Genomic DNA, 16,266 nt, shown 5'->3' with positions numbered 1-16,266 from the left:
GTTTGGTGCTTTGGACCAGTCGGTCACGATTCCGACCATATGCCACCTGACTATCAGACGATTGTCAATAAATCACTCCGTGTTGAAGCCGATATATAATCTCTCCAGCCTTGTCAGTAATACCACATGGTGTCAGAAGTATTAAAGGACCCTTGGGACTTACCTGAACAGGTATTTCAGTAGATACAGTGACTACAAAACCAGCGAAAATAGGTGCAAAGTGGCTGACTATCTGTCGCTTATTCTGGAAAATTACACGCGTACATTCAGCGTGTGTATTACGTACTGTACAATACCGCATGCTACAGTGTAGGCCCTGTCGTACAAACATTACACTGTGTGTAACTTGCTTTCGGCTACTGTGTGCACAAAATAGATAAACTATTCTTGCAGTGATGGATGTACTGCCGCCACCAAGCGCACTTGAACTTACCGGTAATGTGGCGGAAAACTGGAAAAGGTTCAAACAACGTTTTCAGTTATACATTGATGCAATTGGGGCATCGAAGAAGGACGACAGACAACAAACGTCGATCCTGCTACATGTTATCGGTGAGCAAGCCCTTGACGTTTACAATACATTCAAATGGGATGAAGAGGGCGACCAGGAAGGGGATAACATGCGCCTGGTGAAAGTAATGGCCAAACTAGAGAAATACTGCACCCCCAAGACCAACTTGACACTGGAGAGATTTCACTTCAATAACTGTTGCCAGCAACCTGGTGAAGGCATTGACGCGTACCTCACTAGACTGAAAAAGCACAGCAAAAAGTGTGAATTTGGCACACTACAGGATTCGCTGGTCAAAGATAGACTGGTATGTGGCATCGTCGCTAATGTAACCAGAGAACGCCTGCTTCGAGAGGAAGACTTAACTCTTGAAAAAGCAGTCAAAATCTGCAAGGCTGCTGAACTTGTGAAAGAGCGTTCAAAGGAGCTACAATCAACAACTCCAACAGTCCATGCCGTGCAGAAAAATCCATCTGCAAAACCAAAACCGCAGGGAGCTAATAGAAAACCCCAGGCAACAGCTAAGCCACAGAATGCACCTAAAGGAAAGCCCAGTCGCTGGAAGCCCAGAAATGATCAACAGCAACAAACTAGTGACAAACATCACTGTAGACGCTGCGACAACTGGCATGTCTCGGGAAAATGCCCAGCGTACGGTGAAACATGTGCTTACTGTAGAGGCAAAAATCATTTTGCCAAGTGTTGCTTCAAGAAACGCGCACAGGGCCAAGTGCACACAGTAGACAATGACGAGTCCACTGACTTTTTTCTTGACACCATTACAGTAGATTCAGTCAAGACACAAGCAAATGACTGGATATTTCCCCTCGCTATGAATGGTACAATCATACCTGTCAAATTGGATACAGGGGCACAGGTGAACATTTTGACAGAGACAGACTTCAGTCGGCTGAAAAATAAGCCACAACTACACCCAGCCACAGAGACACTGAAAGCCTACAACCACAGCCAGATAATCGTCAAAGGCAAGTGTGTAGTGACTGTGGACCATGCAGCACGAAAACACAAAATGCTGTTCTTCGTCGTCCCAGGTGATAAACAAGCACTGTTGGGCAGACAAGCTTGCGAACAGTTAGGGCTTGTCAAAGTAGCCTGTGCTGTCACGAATCAGGAGCAACCCAAAGACCCCAACGACAACTACGCGAACCTGCTACACGAATACGGTGACATATTCGAAGGACTGGGTTGTTTGCCAGGGATGCACACAATCATCATTGATGAGACAGCACAGCCAGTTGTACATGCCTGCCGCAAAGTACCATTCGCACTCCATAATGGTCTAAAGAGAGAACTTGAACGTATGGAGAGTCTTGGCGTCATCACCAGAGTGGATGAGCCTACCGACTGGGTAAATTCCCTAGTCGTTGTCAAGAAAAAGAATGGAGACATTCGTGTGTGCATGGATCCGAGAGATCTCAATCGTGCCATTAAAAGAGAGCACTACAAAATGCCCACACGAGAAGAAGTCATGTCACAGTTCGCTGGTGCATCATACTACTCCAAACTCGATGCATCACAAGGATTTTGGCAGCTTCAACTAGACGACAAAAGCAGTCGCTTGTGTACATTCAACACGCCGTTCGGTAGGTTCAGATATACGAGACTACCGTTCGGCATATCATCAGCACCAGAGGTCTACCATAAAACTGTTCACCAAATCTTCGAGTCAATCGATGGTGTCAGTACCTTCGCTGACGACATCATCATCTATGGAGCAACCAAAGAGGCCCATGATCGCAGCCTACGACTGACACTTGAAACAGCACGTCAAGTGAACCTGAAGCTGAACAGAAGCAAATGTGAAATTGGCGTCACACAGCTCACATTCATTGGTGATCTGGTAACGACAGATGGTGTCAAACCAGACCCCAATAAGGTCGCGGCGATCAACAACATGCCCAAACCAGAAAACAAGCAAGAGCTTCAGCGCTTCTTGGGCATGGTAACATATTTGGCCAAGTGGATCGCGGGACTCTCGCAAAAATCAGCCCCGCTTCGAGCACTGCTGAAAGATGACAATGAATGGCAGTGGGGTCCAGAACAGGAGAGGGCATGGAGCGACCTGAAGGCTACAGTATCTACGGACCCAGTTCTTCAGTACTATGACTCAAATTGCCCAATACGCCTGTCATCCGATGCAAGTAAGGACGGTCTGGGAGCAGTGATCCTGCAACTTCATGACGACAAGTGGTCACCCGTGGCCTATGCATCGAGAGCCATGACAAGCGCAGAGACTCGCTATGCGCAGATAGAGAAGGAGCTTCTTGGGATAGTCTTCGCATGCGAGCGCTTTCATCAGTTTATCTACGGAGCTACGGTCGAGGCCGAAACGGACCATAAGCCTCTCATCAGTCTGTTTAAGAAGCCACTGAACGATTGCCCACTCAGAGTGCAACGGTTGCTGCTCAGGGTACAGAGGTATGACTTGCACGTAGTCTACACCCCTGGGAAGCAACTGGTGGTCGCAGACGCCCTATCGCGTGCACCAGACCGAAATGCTGATCAAGGGGAAGCAGCACAAGTCCAAAGCCTTGATGATGTCGTCGAGGCATTTGTAGACATGATCATCGAGACAATGCCTGTATCTGACAACAGAATGAAGCAGATACGTGAAGCTACTCAAGCTGACGACCAGCTGACCAACCTGAAGCAGGTAATACTACAGGGTTGGCCAGAGGCGAGCCAACAATGTCCAAGTGACATTCGCCCCTTCTGGAATATTCGAGCTGAACTGACAGTGGCCGAGGATGTCATATTCAAGGGTACGAGAATCGTTATCCCTCGAGTCCTGCGCAAAGATGTATTGCTCAAGGTTCACGAGGGGCATATGGGAATAGAGAAATGCCGCCGTCGTGCCCGTGATGTTGTTTACTGGCCAGGCATGAACGCCGAAATCAGCGACATGGTAAGCCAATGCGATGCTTGCCAGAAACATCAACCCAGTCAATCCGTGGAACCACTAAATCCACATGAGATACCAGTTCGAGCATGGCAACGAGTTGGAGCAGACATTGGTACCGTCAAAGGAAAGGAGTACTTAATTGTCTGTGACTACTACTCGGGATATCCAGAGGTGGTAACCCTAACCACCACTACAAGCAAAGCTGTAATCAATGCCATGAAATCAATGTTTGCTCGACATGGCGTGCCAGATGTGGTTATTTCAGACAACGGACCACAGTTTGGCAGCCGAGAATTCGCAGACTTCACTAAAGACTGGGGATTTGAACATCATACTTCAAGCCCACACTACCCAAGATCCAACGGCTTGGCAGAGAGTGCTGTCAAAACTGTAAAACAGATGATCAAGAAGTGCCAGGAAACAAAACAGGACTTTCACAAAGCTCTGTTAGCCTATCGCTCTACGCCACTCCAAAATGGGCTGTCCCCGAGTCAGATGCTAATGAACAGGCGTGTTAAGACAACCCTACCTGTTCATCCACAACGCTTGGAGCCAGAGGTGCAACAAGGTGTGGTCTCCGACAAGATCCTGAGACGAAACCAACAAAAACAGGTGCATGATAGGAATGCACATCCGCTGAAACCACTTCACACACAGGACAGAGTGAGGGTGCAGGACCATCGCACAGGACTATGGACAGTGAGAGCCACTGTTCTCCGCAAGCTGGCACCCCGATCCTACGAAATCAAGACTGACGTTGGCTGGATCTTACGTCGCAACAGAGGAGCCATACGAAAAGACACAGTACCGGACCAGACATCGATTGATCCTGAACTGCTGGAGGAGGAACTGGCTCTACAGCTAGCCACTGAACATCTGGTTGGGACTGAGGCACAAGAGCCAGCTAAACAGGATCATGCCACACCTGTTCGATCACTTCGGGAACAAACTTTGAGAAGATCCACCCGCACCATCAGGCGTCCAGAACGTCTGATAGAAACACTATAACTCTGTTAACATGAGCATTATCGTGCTAAACACTTTAGCTATGATTCACATAACATACCTCAACCAGATCAGTTAAATTTTGGGTTTAAGTCAACACTATAAGTTTAGTTTAAGGTTTAAGTCAACCTTGTAAGTTTAGTTTTCGAGAAAAAAGAAAAAGAAAAAAACAAAACAAAAAAAAACATGTTTAGATCAGCTGCATTAGTCGTCCTAAATTTCAGTCAGAAAAAAGTGCATGATCAGTCGGCCCTTCCCGGAAAAACAAGGAGGATAAAGGCATTAAGACAGTTGATATGTTTTATTTTTATTAAAGAATCAAAAGTTGTTGGAATGATTCAAGTTTAAGGCTTAAGAAAAAAAAAAAAAAAAAAAAGGTTTAAGAAAAATACTTTCTTTAGGGGGAAGGTGTTGTGATATAACGCATGACTGGTACAAGTCTATTCATGTCTATCCTTGGTTACGTACGCAACGTACACAATTGTACTCGTGTGTTATGTGTGCAACCTCCCTGTAAAGCAATCAGACGATTGTCAATAAATCACTCCGTGTTGAAGCCGATATATAATCTCTCCAGCCTTGTCAGTAATACCACACACGTTTCATCATGTTTATTGTGTGTGAGAAGAGAAAGAAAATGAACAAAAATGAGAATTATGGAGATGTTCGATGTTCCTAAGTCGACGTGTACCTCAATGCCATCTTTCCCAAAGTGACGTATTAAATGACGCAACCAAATTAGGGCCAGATTAAAAGCCAAACTTTTGAGTATTATCAGTGCGATACACAAAACTTAATGTGCTCATCGACTCTCTTAGACGAAATGACTGAGGGCGCTGTTCACACCGAGTCTCGGCCAAACGAATTGTCTTTTCGCCGTCCCAAGCAAGATTCACACAGCTTTTTAGCAAACAACTTTGCTGATTTGTAAAATTAAGAATCCCCGGATCAGCTCTGAATAGGAATGCAAGCGTGAAGACCCTGGAGGGACTGCTAGCAAGTTTAACGTTAGAGCCTGTGCCGACTGGGGGCGCCCATCACCGAGCAGCGTTGCATCCAGTTCCACTAGGTATCAGTTCAAATAGCTGAACTACATTATAAGGTTACTGTATTTCTTTCCCCTGCTGATTGTTCAGGGACAAAGTGTTAAGGTCAACAAACTGTTAGGACTCGAATTCAAATTCTAGGTGACAAAGCGAAGTCCGACAAACTTTTTAAGGCAATAGTCACAGTGAAAGGTGAAGGTCTTCTAAAGGAATCCTGAAATGAAATGTAAGGTTTTATTTTTGTTTTGTTTTAAAGGTTTAGTTGAAAGTTATTCAATTCTTTTCGGCAATGGAAGCAAGAGTTTAGTCGAAAAGCTAAAATCGGTCCCAATTGGGTTCGAGACTCTGACAAACTCTAAATAAAAAGAACAAACAGCATCTCCAGCTTCGAAACCCTTTTATCATACCAATTTCGGTCTTATCACCTTGGTCAGCTGATGTCTTGCGTCTTTTTGACACCAAACGAGTGCCAAATTTGGAAAGTTTATCCTTTTAGACTCCTGGTGGCGTCTTGTAGTCCACGCGAAACACTCATATTTATTCGCCATTGATGCCCCTTTTAAAGAAATAGAAAAAGGAGTGTAGCTTTTCTTTAACGAAAATAATAGTGAACAAGTTTAATACCTACATTCGAATTCAAGTAATGTTAACATTATTTATTGTAATGTAACTTTTAATTTTTTTCAAATTGTAATACATTCCATGTATTTCTGACCATGAAAATGGTGACTCAAACCAATATCTGTGACAATTGCGTAAGTTTGTATCCGTATACCAGCGTAAAAACCTTGACACAGTTCTTGCACGCTGTGACGTCATTGTAATATCGCTGGGGATCTTTTCCAGCCAACCACGTGACTCTCCTTATTTTACTAATCAATACTCAGTTGATCTGATGGTGGATGGCAACAAACTTTGTTCTGGAATGTTTGTATTTGAAGGGTTCACCAATTGAATTGTTACCCTAAATGGGTGAACCAACTTTTAAGTCTAGTAAACGTAAAGTAGATGTGATCAAAATGTGTATAGGGTCGACAAACTTATCCATTTCGTAAAAAAAAAAAAAAATCCATGGTTACTCGATACAATTACCATAACTCAAGGTAACTGTCCGAAGAAATTGAAATACATAATATTCCTATATTGGAGCACTTTGAATTATTCTTCTGTGATCGAGTTTATTCGCTATTATAAAAAAAAGTGCAAAGTCACATTTAAAATGCTTACTAGCTTACTGCTAGTCCTTACACAACAACGAATCACCAAAAACAGAGAGAAAATGTATGACTGTACAGCAACATATCCAACATTCAGGCATCTTATTGTGCTCAGTTAGCTGTAACATTAAGGTTTCTGCCCTGAATGACATCACAGTTTTGCTCATGAATATTCCAAATTTGTATTAGCATAAAAACCAAGAAGGCATCATAACATGTTCGTATATACCCCTTAAAATGGCACAAATGAAAATTGAAGAAAAAAAAGGTTAAATGGGACACGACACAAGGGTGCATTTTCAAGGATTGCTTTAATTAACAACATTACATTGCATGGGCCCTTTAAAGGTTGACCATGACAACCCAAGTGAGCCTCCTTAAGACATTAAGATAGTGTACGTGACTTATTGTCAGTTTCTTGGCTTAACAAGTCAAGAGTTCTAAGCCGATTAATGCTCCTCCTCCTCCTAGGAGGAAACTCCGGAAGGATGTAAGATGCGAAGAACACCATCGGTTTTCTTTTTACTTTTTAATCCTCTTATCAAAAAGGAAGGAGTTTGGGCCACAAATTTGTGAAAGCATCGGCACAAATGTCAATTTGTTTTGAGTTTTCTTTTGCAGAAGCGCTGAGGCTGAAAACCAAGACGGGAGATCAAACGTACTGCTTTAATAACCTTTGTAAGGGTATCATCGCAATGACGATCGGGCATAGAATAGAGCGCCACCTATTGTTTGTATTGGGTCAAAGCAGTGTTCGGTGAATATTTCACTGGGACTCCACAGCTTAACTCCCACCTGCGAGCAGATGAAACTGCGGTTTTCTTTCTGTTCGCATGACATCTTCCGACTCGTTGGAGACATAATTACTTACTCTCTCCAGATTTTCTAACTGTTTTGGTTTGGAGTGGTTCCAGTTGAAATTATCAAAAACCAATAGAATTCTGGTCACGTAATCCGATACACTTAAAACAAATCAATATTTACTATCAGTCCCATCAAGTGTCTGCAACAATGTCTTCATCGCTTCACTGGCGTTCATCACAGTTTCACCTGCATGATTTGTGTACATTATGGACTGCCGTTCGACTCTGCTTTGGTTTACATTGCGTATATGGCAATTAAAAAGGTCTGTGTGTCTTGCTTCATTGACGGCCTAACGTGATGCACGCGGATCAGCCCATTTATTGTGAATATAGAGGGGGTTGTATAATTTTAAGGCAGGAGTAACTAATAAACCTCGTTTATTGGCTGCGATGTTTGGCCAGTCTCCGCCCAAAGCGCAGTCACCAAAGTATGACGTCATGTGTGCAACAGCAAACATTCCTGCATGTTGGCAATAAATAACTACCTTGCGTTGGTTGTGGACGGATTATATAAAATAAAAAACTCTCGCTGGGAGCACGTAAGACACTTCGAATGATCCTGTAAAATTGCCTGTTTATTGGCATATCGAGTTGCCGTGTGAGTACATGTAATGGAGACCGTAGCTTGGACAGATGGCGTGATGTCGAGAGAGCCCATGGAGGCGAACATGACTGGTACGACGACGCCTTGGGATGTCAGTACGGAGGCAACTGACGGAGAGATGTTGGAGGGTCCTGCGGCCCTCTCGGGCAGCGAGTTGGCTAGTGTGATCATCTACTGGACTATCGGCTCGTTGGGCGTCATTGGTAACACTCTGGTGTGCATCATCTTCCGTGTGTTGAAGCAACGGCGGAGCCAGGTCAACTTGTACATCCTCAACCAAGCCTTCGCTGATTTGGTCACAGCTTTACTCCTGATCGCGTTCGGCACCACCCGGGTCTACCGGTCTGATATCCCCCTTGTTGGGGCTCAAGGTGTGTTCCTCTGCCGCCTGTGGTGGTCTCGTTTCTTCCTCTTCTCAGGCTTTGCCGTTTCCGCTCACAATCTCACCTTGATGTCCTTTGAGCGGTACATAGCCGTCGTGCACCCGTTGCGCTACGGTAAGCTCTTCACTCCTCGCTTCACCAAACTCACCATCGTACTGGTTTGGCTGATCGCGCCCATCATGCAGTACATTTTTCCCATCTTCCAGCGGTCTTTGACAGATGGGAAATGCACGTTCCAGTCCACGTGGACGCCGATTGCAGGCTCGGCTGTCGGTGTGTGTCTCTTCGTCTGGGAGTACTTCTTGCCATGTGTCATCATGTCTTACGCTTACATCACCATCGTCTGGACTCTGAAGCAGAAAGAGAAAGCTCTGACGGCGTCGACCCAGAGCCAGACCGTGCCGACCGTGAGCGGCGGCAACCGTGCCCCGTCTAAAGCGGCCTACTCCCGGCGTCGTAACGTCACCATCACGCTCCTCACCGTCTTCGTCGTCTACGTTCTGTGCTGGACTCCCAACCAATTTACTTTCCTGCAGTTCAACCTGGGCGGGTCGGTGAACTTCGACGGGGCCTGGTACCTGTTTACAGTCGCCGCTGCCTTTATCAACTCATGCGCTAATCCGTTCGTTTACGCGTTGATGCACAAGCAGTTCCAAGCAGGACTGAAGCTGATCATACGCTGTCGACGGAGAGGCAGAGCCATCATGGATGGATCCCTAACAGATCGAAGCACCATGGGAACAGTTGTCGACTAATCACCACAACACTCGAGATGCAAGACTATAGGCTGGACTGAAGCTGATCATACGCTGTCGACGGAGAGGCAGGGCCATCATGAATGGATCCCTAACAGATCGAAGCACCATGGGAACAGTTGTCGACTAATCACCACAACACTCGAGATGCAAGACTATAGGCTGGACTGAAGCTGATCATACGCTGTCGACGGAGAGGCAGGGCCATCATGAATGGATCACTAACAGATCGAAGCACCATGGGAACAGTTGTAGACTAATCACCAGAACACTCGAGATGCAACACTGTAGGCTACTCAAAATAATTCCCTACAATAATTTACACCTACCAAAAAACACTGAAGCATCCCAACAGAAACAGCTTCAGCATTTACTCCAGTTAAAATTCGGATGACGAGCAACCCTTTTAAGAACACTTGACACCATGCTGAACTTCGTATAAGTTCAACGACAGCAGACAGTGTCGTGTGTTTATAGAAGCATGGGGGAAAAGCTCAATGATTGAGTTATGAACGGACGATTTCTTCACACTCACATTTAAATTGCATTTACAGCAAATAGTCTTTGGCGTAATTGGCGACATGAATGTAGAGGCAGTGAACATGACAGATCAAATCTAATTCCAACAGTGAGTGACCTTTTCCGTTTTCATCAATGTCTCAAAGCCGCATCTGGTCCAACACAGCATTAAGCTCACATGGAATTCTATTTAAGGCTTGCATCCTTGTGTAGGTGACTGCTCTATGTTCCGACACCCCTGTGCTCCGACACCCCTTGCCCGGGTAAGGGGTAGGGTTAGGGTTATAGGGAAAGGATTAGGGTGTGTGTCAGAACATAGGTGTATCGGAACATAGACCCTTGTGCAAATATAGAAAGTGAAATTGAAAAAAAAATTTGATTCACTGCAAACAGTGTGATACGATGTCCTTTCGTCATCAAAACCAATCACATTCGGCATTAAGATAAAGTGCATTATGTCCATACATCAATTTTTGGGTTCAAAATATCAAAACCAATCAAGGAGTTCAGTTTTTGATATTTTGAACCCAAAAATTGATGTATGGACATAATGCACTTTATCTTAATGCCGAATGTACAGGAGATTGTGAAAATCGCTTCACAACACCCGTACGCACTGCGTGATGATACAATTGTTTTAATACTATTTATGTATTCAAATCGATTTTCTCGACAACTCAATTTGTGTACGCCAAGAACACCCCTTGTGAATTGTCATGTTTGATGTTGTGGTGTTCTCAAATGTCACGGAAGAATCCCTTCGTCGGTGAAGTAAATGTCACGGTTCTAATTCCCAAAGGCACTGCTGACAGCATCTAAGATATTTCAGGCCAAATAAAATAAAAACCGACAGTTTCTCGTGCCTGTCCGCTTCTTTTTCCCCGGCCGCCTAGCTCCTTTTTAATTATTTTTTTTAATTCATACATTTGCAATATATTTTGCACGTACATTGTCAATATCTTGTATTTTTAAAAATTCTGTTCCCAACCATCTTGTAGCTAAGAACAAAGCGTTATGGCTTCTTTGGAAACAATTTTTGTATCATGAAAGCAGTCTAGAAAATTGAAGTATCTATCTATTATCTTGGACTCAAAAATCCGCCAACTCGGGGAAAAAGCGCCCGCCTCCTTCATTTAAAAAGAAAAGCTCGGACGAGAAACTACTTATTTTGTTTACTCGGCCTTATGTCTACAGAAGTCAAGTTGTATTAATACCTGAAGTATACCATTTGTTATATATGCATTTTGTTTTCGTTTGAAGCAACAAAAGTGCTCAAACTCTAAAGAAGGGTGCTTAACAACTAACCTGATGAAGTTTTTCGCTCAGTGAATGCTGAATATTCCGAGAAAAAAATATTCTAGGATCTCGATTTCAATTCAAAAGTTGCCGAGTCAAGATTTGAATTGCGCCTAAAATCAGCGTCTGGGTCACTTTCTCATTCAGCCGATTGCACCTATACGCGATATCACGCACTGAGCCGACAAATTATAGCAACCGCGCGCGCGTGTGCGTCGTGTCAACGCTTGCGCGCACCCATTCACGGCTTCGCCGAATTAAAAACCAACTACTATAACGGACATTTCCAAAAATGCTTGCATCTTTGGATATGACTTCTTTTATTGTTTTCTTCAAATGACAGCATGCCAGAAACAATAATTTCAAAGGGAGTTTAGTGTCATTACTATCTTTAAACCAAGTATGCTTTTCAACACTAATTTCGTCAGTCACTTTGTGGATAATTGCAAATTATAGTGTACCTTTAAACACAATATCGGCGCCTTCTTCATAAAAATAGACCATACGGAATTGTTGCCAGTGGCCTTAATTGTAGACTTACATTAAACCATCTGCTACCTCATTAAGTGGTCATTAAATACCAACTCGATTGCAAACACTGTTTTTAAAGCGACATCCACGATTCGAAAAACAGAATAGTGTTATTAGATAACGTAAATGAAATTACGTTTCTTTTGGATGGTATTAGAATCGGCAGATAGGTGATTGGATTGTGCCTTTGACGATACAAGCATGGCATTTGGCACACAGTCAGAGTATGTCATGAGAAAGATATTTGTCTATAGGGCCATTGCAGATTTGTGCTTTGAAAAAATATAAGTAGAATAACAAGCAATGGCAGCCATTTTGAAAGTTTTGAAAATTGCTTGTTAATATTCTACATTAATTTTTTTTCAAAGGACAAATCTGCGATGGCCCTATGGCCAGATACCAATTTCTCATGACATACTCTGACTGTATGCCAAATTCCTTGCTTGTATCATCAAGGGCGCAATCATCTCAAATACTTCCCCTATATCTGCCCCACTACAGAATACGTTACATTTGTTTTAAAATTAAACGAACAAAACACCTGTTTATATTAGTATTCACAACTTGTATATAGCATTGCACATCTTGTGGTCAAGTATTCAAGATGTTGTTCATTTTTGTTGTGGTTACAAATTTCATTTGTTGCACCTCTTATATGTTTAATCAACACTGTGCAACCTGCAAGGAAAATTTGTAAATAAACTAAAAAATTACGAATAAATACATAACAGTATGTGAATATTTTCCTTCAAATTACAGGGGTAATAATTGTGTAGCGCTTTGAGACCTTTGGTGTATTTCGCTAAATTAAGCACCACAATTATTACATTATTACATAATAAAACAAAAGTGCAGTTTAATGTTAAATGTCTTTCCTTTGGATGAACATCGTGAATGTACAGAGAACATACACCACACTCAACTTCAACCATTTGTGTTTGTAGTTGTACACATAATAAAAAAAAAAAATGGTGATTTTGCTGATGTTGATCGGAAAACAAACATCGCCAGTATATTCTTTGACATAGCTAATTAAGTAATATCCTTTCCAATGCCGAGTCAATTCGCTTTACTGCTCGCTCCTTCGGCCTTGTCTACTCAATTATAGAGACTGGCATTGAATTTGCAAAAAATAAAATATATATATATATATATACCCTCGTAACTTGATAAGCTCCTTTTGAATCTCCCAATTTGCAGGTTGAGATTATGATGTTCCATGCTATCGAAGGTCCTGTTCAGTCGGTATCATGTCGGTAGATGATTTACAAAAGTGCAGTTTAATGTTAAAATGTCTTTCCTTGAGATAAACATCGTGAATGTACAGAGAACATACACGACACTCAACTTATGGAAATTATTATAATGGAGGCAACGAAGGATCACCGCAATTTATTTGACAACAAATGAGGCATGTACGTCCATGAGGCATGACTGTTGTTGACAACCTTGATGTTATTGCATTTAATTATTCAAAAGCATGTACATGTATAGCCTCAAGGTTCCCACAGATGTGTATTTGTTTTGTGTCTAGTCTGTTGGAACACAACAGTTATGTATTCCAGTTTTACGATTACGACTGTTTGGCGATCGCTGGCTACGGAATAAACGGGGCGAGGTTATCACACAAAAACATGCACAGACGTAATTTTGCATTTAGAGGGTGAATATGCGAGTCGTGTCGAGTGCGATGTACATTTACCTCATTCTTCTCAACAAAACATGTTGAAAAGTTTGGCCACTCATTTCAGAAAATCGGTACGTTTCTGCCCCCGGAAAAACACTGTGTGTTGGATTTTGTAAGCAATTTCTCATTTCCGACACTAAATTTCCCCTCAAACGGCTCTGAAGAAAATTGGTCACCCTATTAAAAATGGAGCCTGCTGATATCACGGCAAGACAACGACCGCAGATTCGATGTTCTCATTGGTTGCTATAGGTCCATGACGATCTGCCTTCTCTGATGTCTGATTGGCTGCGCTTTGCAAGTCGGCGCAGACGCAACACCAATTGTGCGCTTGCGTCAATATTTAAATTAACTTGGCCCTGTGCCAGATATTTACAATAATCAACCTGGAGTCTGAAATGAATGGACCGGATAACCAAATCCAATGGTTGCTAAAAAAGAAGAAAAACTGCAGAACAGTAATATTATATAATGATATACTTTGCAACCCGTGAATATCATTTTTGCTGGATAACCTCGTTTGCTAATAATATTGTATTTAATTATTTAACGGTATACCTACTACAGGAAATTTGCCTCCATTCTACATGCGGAAGTTAAAACAAACCCTCAATTTCATTATTATGTAACCACTGACCAGATCCGTCACTCACGGGCGTCAATCGCTTCTCAAAAAGTTTTTTTTTTTGGGGGGGGGGGACATACCTCGATCAGAATTAATGCGAGCGCGAAGCCCTAAAATTAACAGTGTGAGGTTCGGGGCCCGCCCAAGGGCTCCGGGGAAAAATAATGGATTATAGACGCTCTGTGGCGCAATTTGAGGCAATTTCTGACCATTTGAACCAAGTTTGTTGGACAAATAGATCATCATTTAAACATCAGTTATGAGTTCGGAGTCACTGAATCAGCTATTCTGAGCCATATAATAACTTGAAAAAAAATGGGGGACAAAGATATATCCCCTCACTTTAAAAAGTGTGGGGGGGGGATGTACCCGTCCCCCTCCCTATCCTCCACCGATCAACGCCCATGCCGCCACTCGAGATTATGACATTAAACTTTATTTGCCAAGCGTGATAGCTCACCTCAGCCGAGTAAACACAATCAATGATTCGAAACATAAAAACGTCGTCATTCTTGAAAGACACCACACTAGCCCGATAAAATATGAGACTTGGTTTCATGAGTAATGACATGTTTGTATTAATTCGATCGGGATTGGCAGTCACGCTTCAACCATTTGCTACCTCGTCAGCGGGAAATTAAAATCGTGTTCGAACACTCGACACATATTCCTGTCCAAGTTTCTTTTACAGATTAGCCCTGTGCTCAACATTTCATTATTTTTGTACCGGAAACTCGGAAGATGTATTTGGCGCCAAAACTGACGAAAGGTCGAGACACGCTTGCGCACTATTAACTACAGCGTGGGTTGTAATAACGTGCATGATTGTGGTGATTGTGCTCAACAGAGTCTCACTCTTGAAAGGGATATTTCGGCCAGGAAAACGCATTTTCAACGAAATAATATTAACCGGAAAGAGTATTTCAGAACGTCCACACAACCATCCAAAAACTGGACGTTTTTGTGTAATTCTTGCGAGATTGCGAGAACCGTGCGAGTTGAAGGAGTATCGGGGTCACAATTTCGTCCCGAAAAAAATCGCGCTGTTCGAGTGGTAGTTCTGATCCAAGCCGCACAGTGGACTTGTAAGAAACAATTTGTTTGCAAGTATTGAAGCTGTGTAATTTATGTCACACTCACAACGTGTATCGTATATTAAACGAAAACAACAGGAAAAAGTACTCCGTCGTATTTTCAACTAGACCTTTTAAATAAGGCCCCCCAAAAAAGTCTCCGGTTTCTGGTATGGAGCTTGCCCCAAAAGTGGTGCGGCGACGCGGCTTTTTTTTTTTTTTTTACCTGTTTTTTTTTTTTTTTTTGCTTCAAATGTCGGCTGATGACTGCAAATGGTGCCCGACTAAACTTAGTGCAAATATATGGGAGTCCAGAGAGGCCACATAAATCTTATTCTCGATCATAACCCCTTCTAAAAACACGTTAAAATTGTGCAGCAGCAGAATTCCAGTCAAACCAGTGAGTTTGGCGGTTTTGAAACATCATCTTGTATTGAAAAAAAACCTTTTTTCATTTTGCCGACGCGCATGGCTTCGGCGACGCGCGCGCATACCAGAAACCGGAGACTTTTTTTTTGGCCTAATATACGTATAAACAATCAAAACATGAAATTTTCGGGGATTCAGGCCGTAATGCCCCTTTACCGCCAATCACGTATATTGAGTACATTTCCTAACTGCGCATGGCCTACGTATTTCCTCATTAAATTTACCCGGAATGGGAGGAAAATAAAGAAGGGAAATGAACGTACGACTTTGTCGAGGTACGTACTTCAACAATGCTCCACAAATTCCTGATCAACATTTCGGGTTGAAGAGTTTTGTTGACGTAAAAATGATGACTGTTTTTTCTCTCTATGTAGAAATAACAATGCTGAGGCTATGCATACTTGCATTATCATAACAGAATCAAAATGGGACTGCTTATTAAATTCAAAGGTTGAATCACGCGAAGGAAGTTCAGACTCAGGCTACATGCAGGACGAATAAACACTGATGATCGGGCTGTAGTCCGTTATAAAATCGCATATTGTAAAACAAGAAATCCATGATATAAACGGTATAAAAGCCGAGATCGATGTTGTTGATTTAAATATAAAGGTCTTGAAGTTAGATGGAAGGTCTGAAATGATGCTTTTCTTTCTATGCCGATAATGTCTTTCTCTCAGGTTCAAAAAGTCTGATTTCAGACTAATTAATTAGTCTGAAAAATATTCATGCAAATGTTCATGAAAAAAAATTGAAACTGTTTCTCAACTGCGAAATAAGTCTTACTAAGACACGAATA

The 16,266-nt window shown here is 42.5% G+C and overlaps 2 protein-coding genes across 2 annotated transcripts; both read left to right on the top strand.

The window, feature by feature from the left end:
- The first annotated feature begins 59 nt into the window (after nt 1–59).
- On the top strand, nt 60–5,035 carry LOC119724274 (uncharacterized protein K02A2.6-like). Its single transcript, XM_038195252.1, has one exon. The coding sequence runs from the start codon at nt 396–398 to the stop codon at nt 4,440–4,442; it is 4,047 nt and encodes a 1,348-aa protein (XP_038051180.1). The 5' UTR covers nt 60–395; the 3' UTR covers nt 4,443–5,035.
- A 2,466-nt stretch (nt 5,036–7,501) lies between these two features.
- On the top strand, nt 7,502–11,128 carry LOC119724273 (galanin receptor 2a-like). The gene has a single exon (XM_038195251.1). It carries the CDS (start codon nt 8,177–8,179, stop codon nt 9,305–9,307), a length of 1,131 nt encoding a protein of 376 aa, XP_038051179.1. The 5' UTR covers nt 7,502–8,176; the 3' UTR covers nt 9,308–11,128.
- Nucleotides 11,129–16,266: the final 5,138 nt, after the last annotated feature.

This window comes from Patiria miniata, unplaced genomic scaffold (assembly GCF_015706575.1).
Source record: "Patiria miniata isolate m_02_andy unplaced genomic scaffold, ASM1570657v1 HiC_scaffold_18, whole genome shotgun sequence".
Classification (NCBI taxonomy): domain Eukaryota; kingdom Metazoa; phylum Echinodermata; class Asteroidea; order Valvatida; family Asterinidae; genus Patiria; species Patiria miniata.
This window is presented reverse-complemented; position numbering and strand designations above follow the sequence as displayed.

Excerpts from the sequence above, each read along its gene's own strand:
- LOC119724274 (XM_038195252.1), top strand. The coding sequence starts at position 396 with ATGGATGTACTGCCGCCACCAAGCGCACTTGAACTTACCGGTAATGTG.
- LOC119724273 (XM_038195251.1), top strand. The coding sequence starts at position 8,177 with ATGGAGACCGTAGCTTGGACAGATGGCGTGATGTCGAGAGAGCCCATG.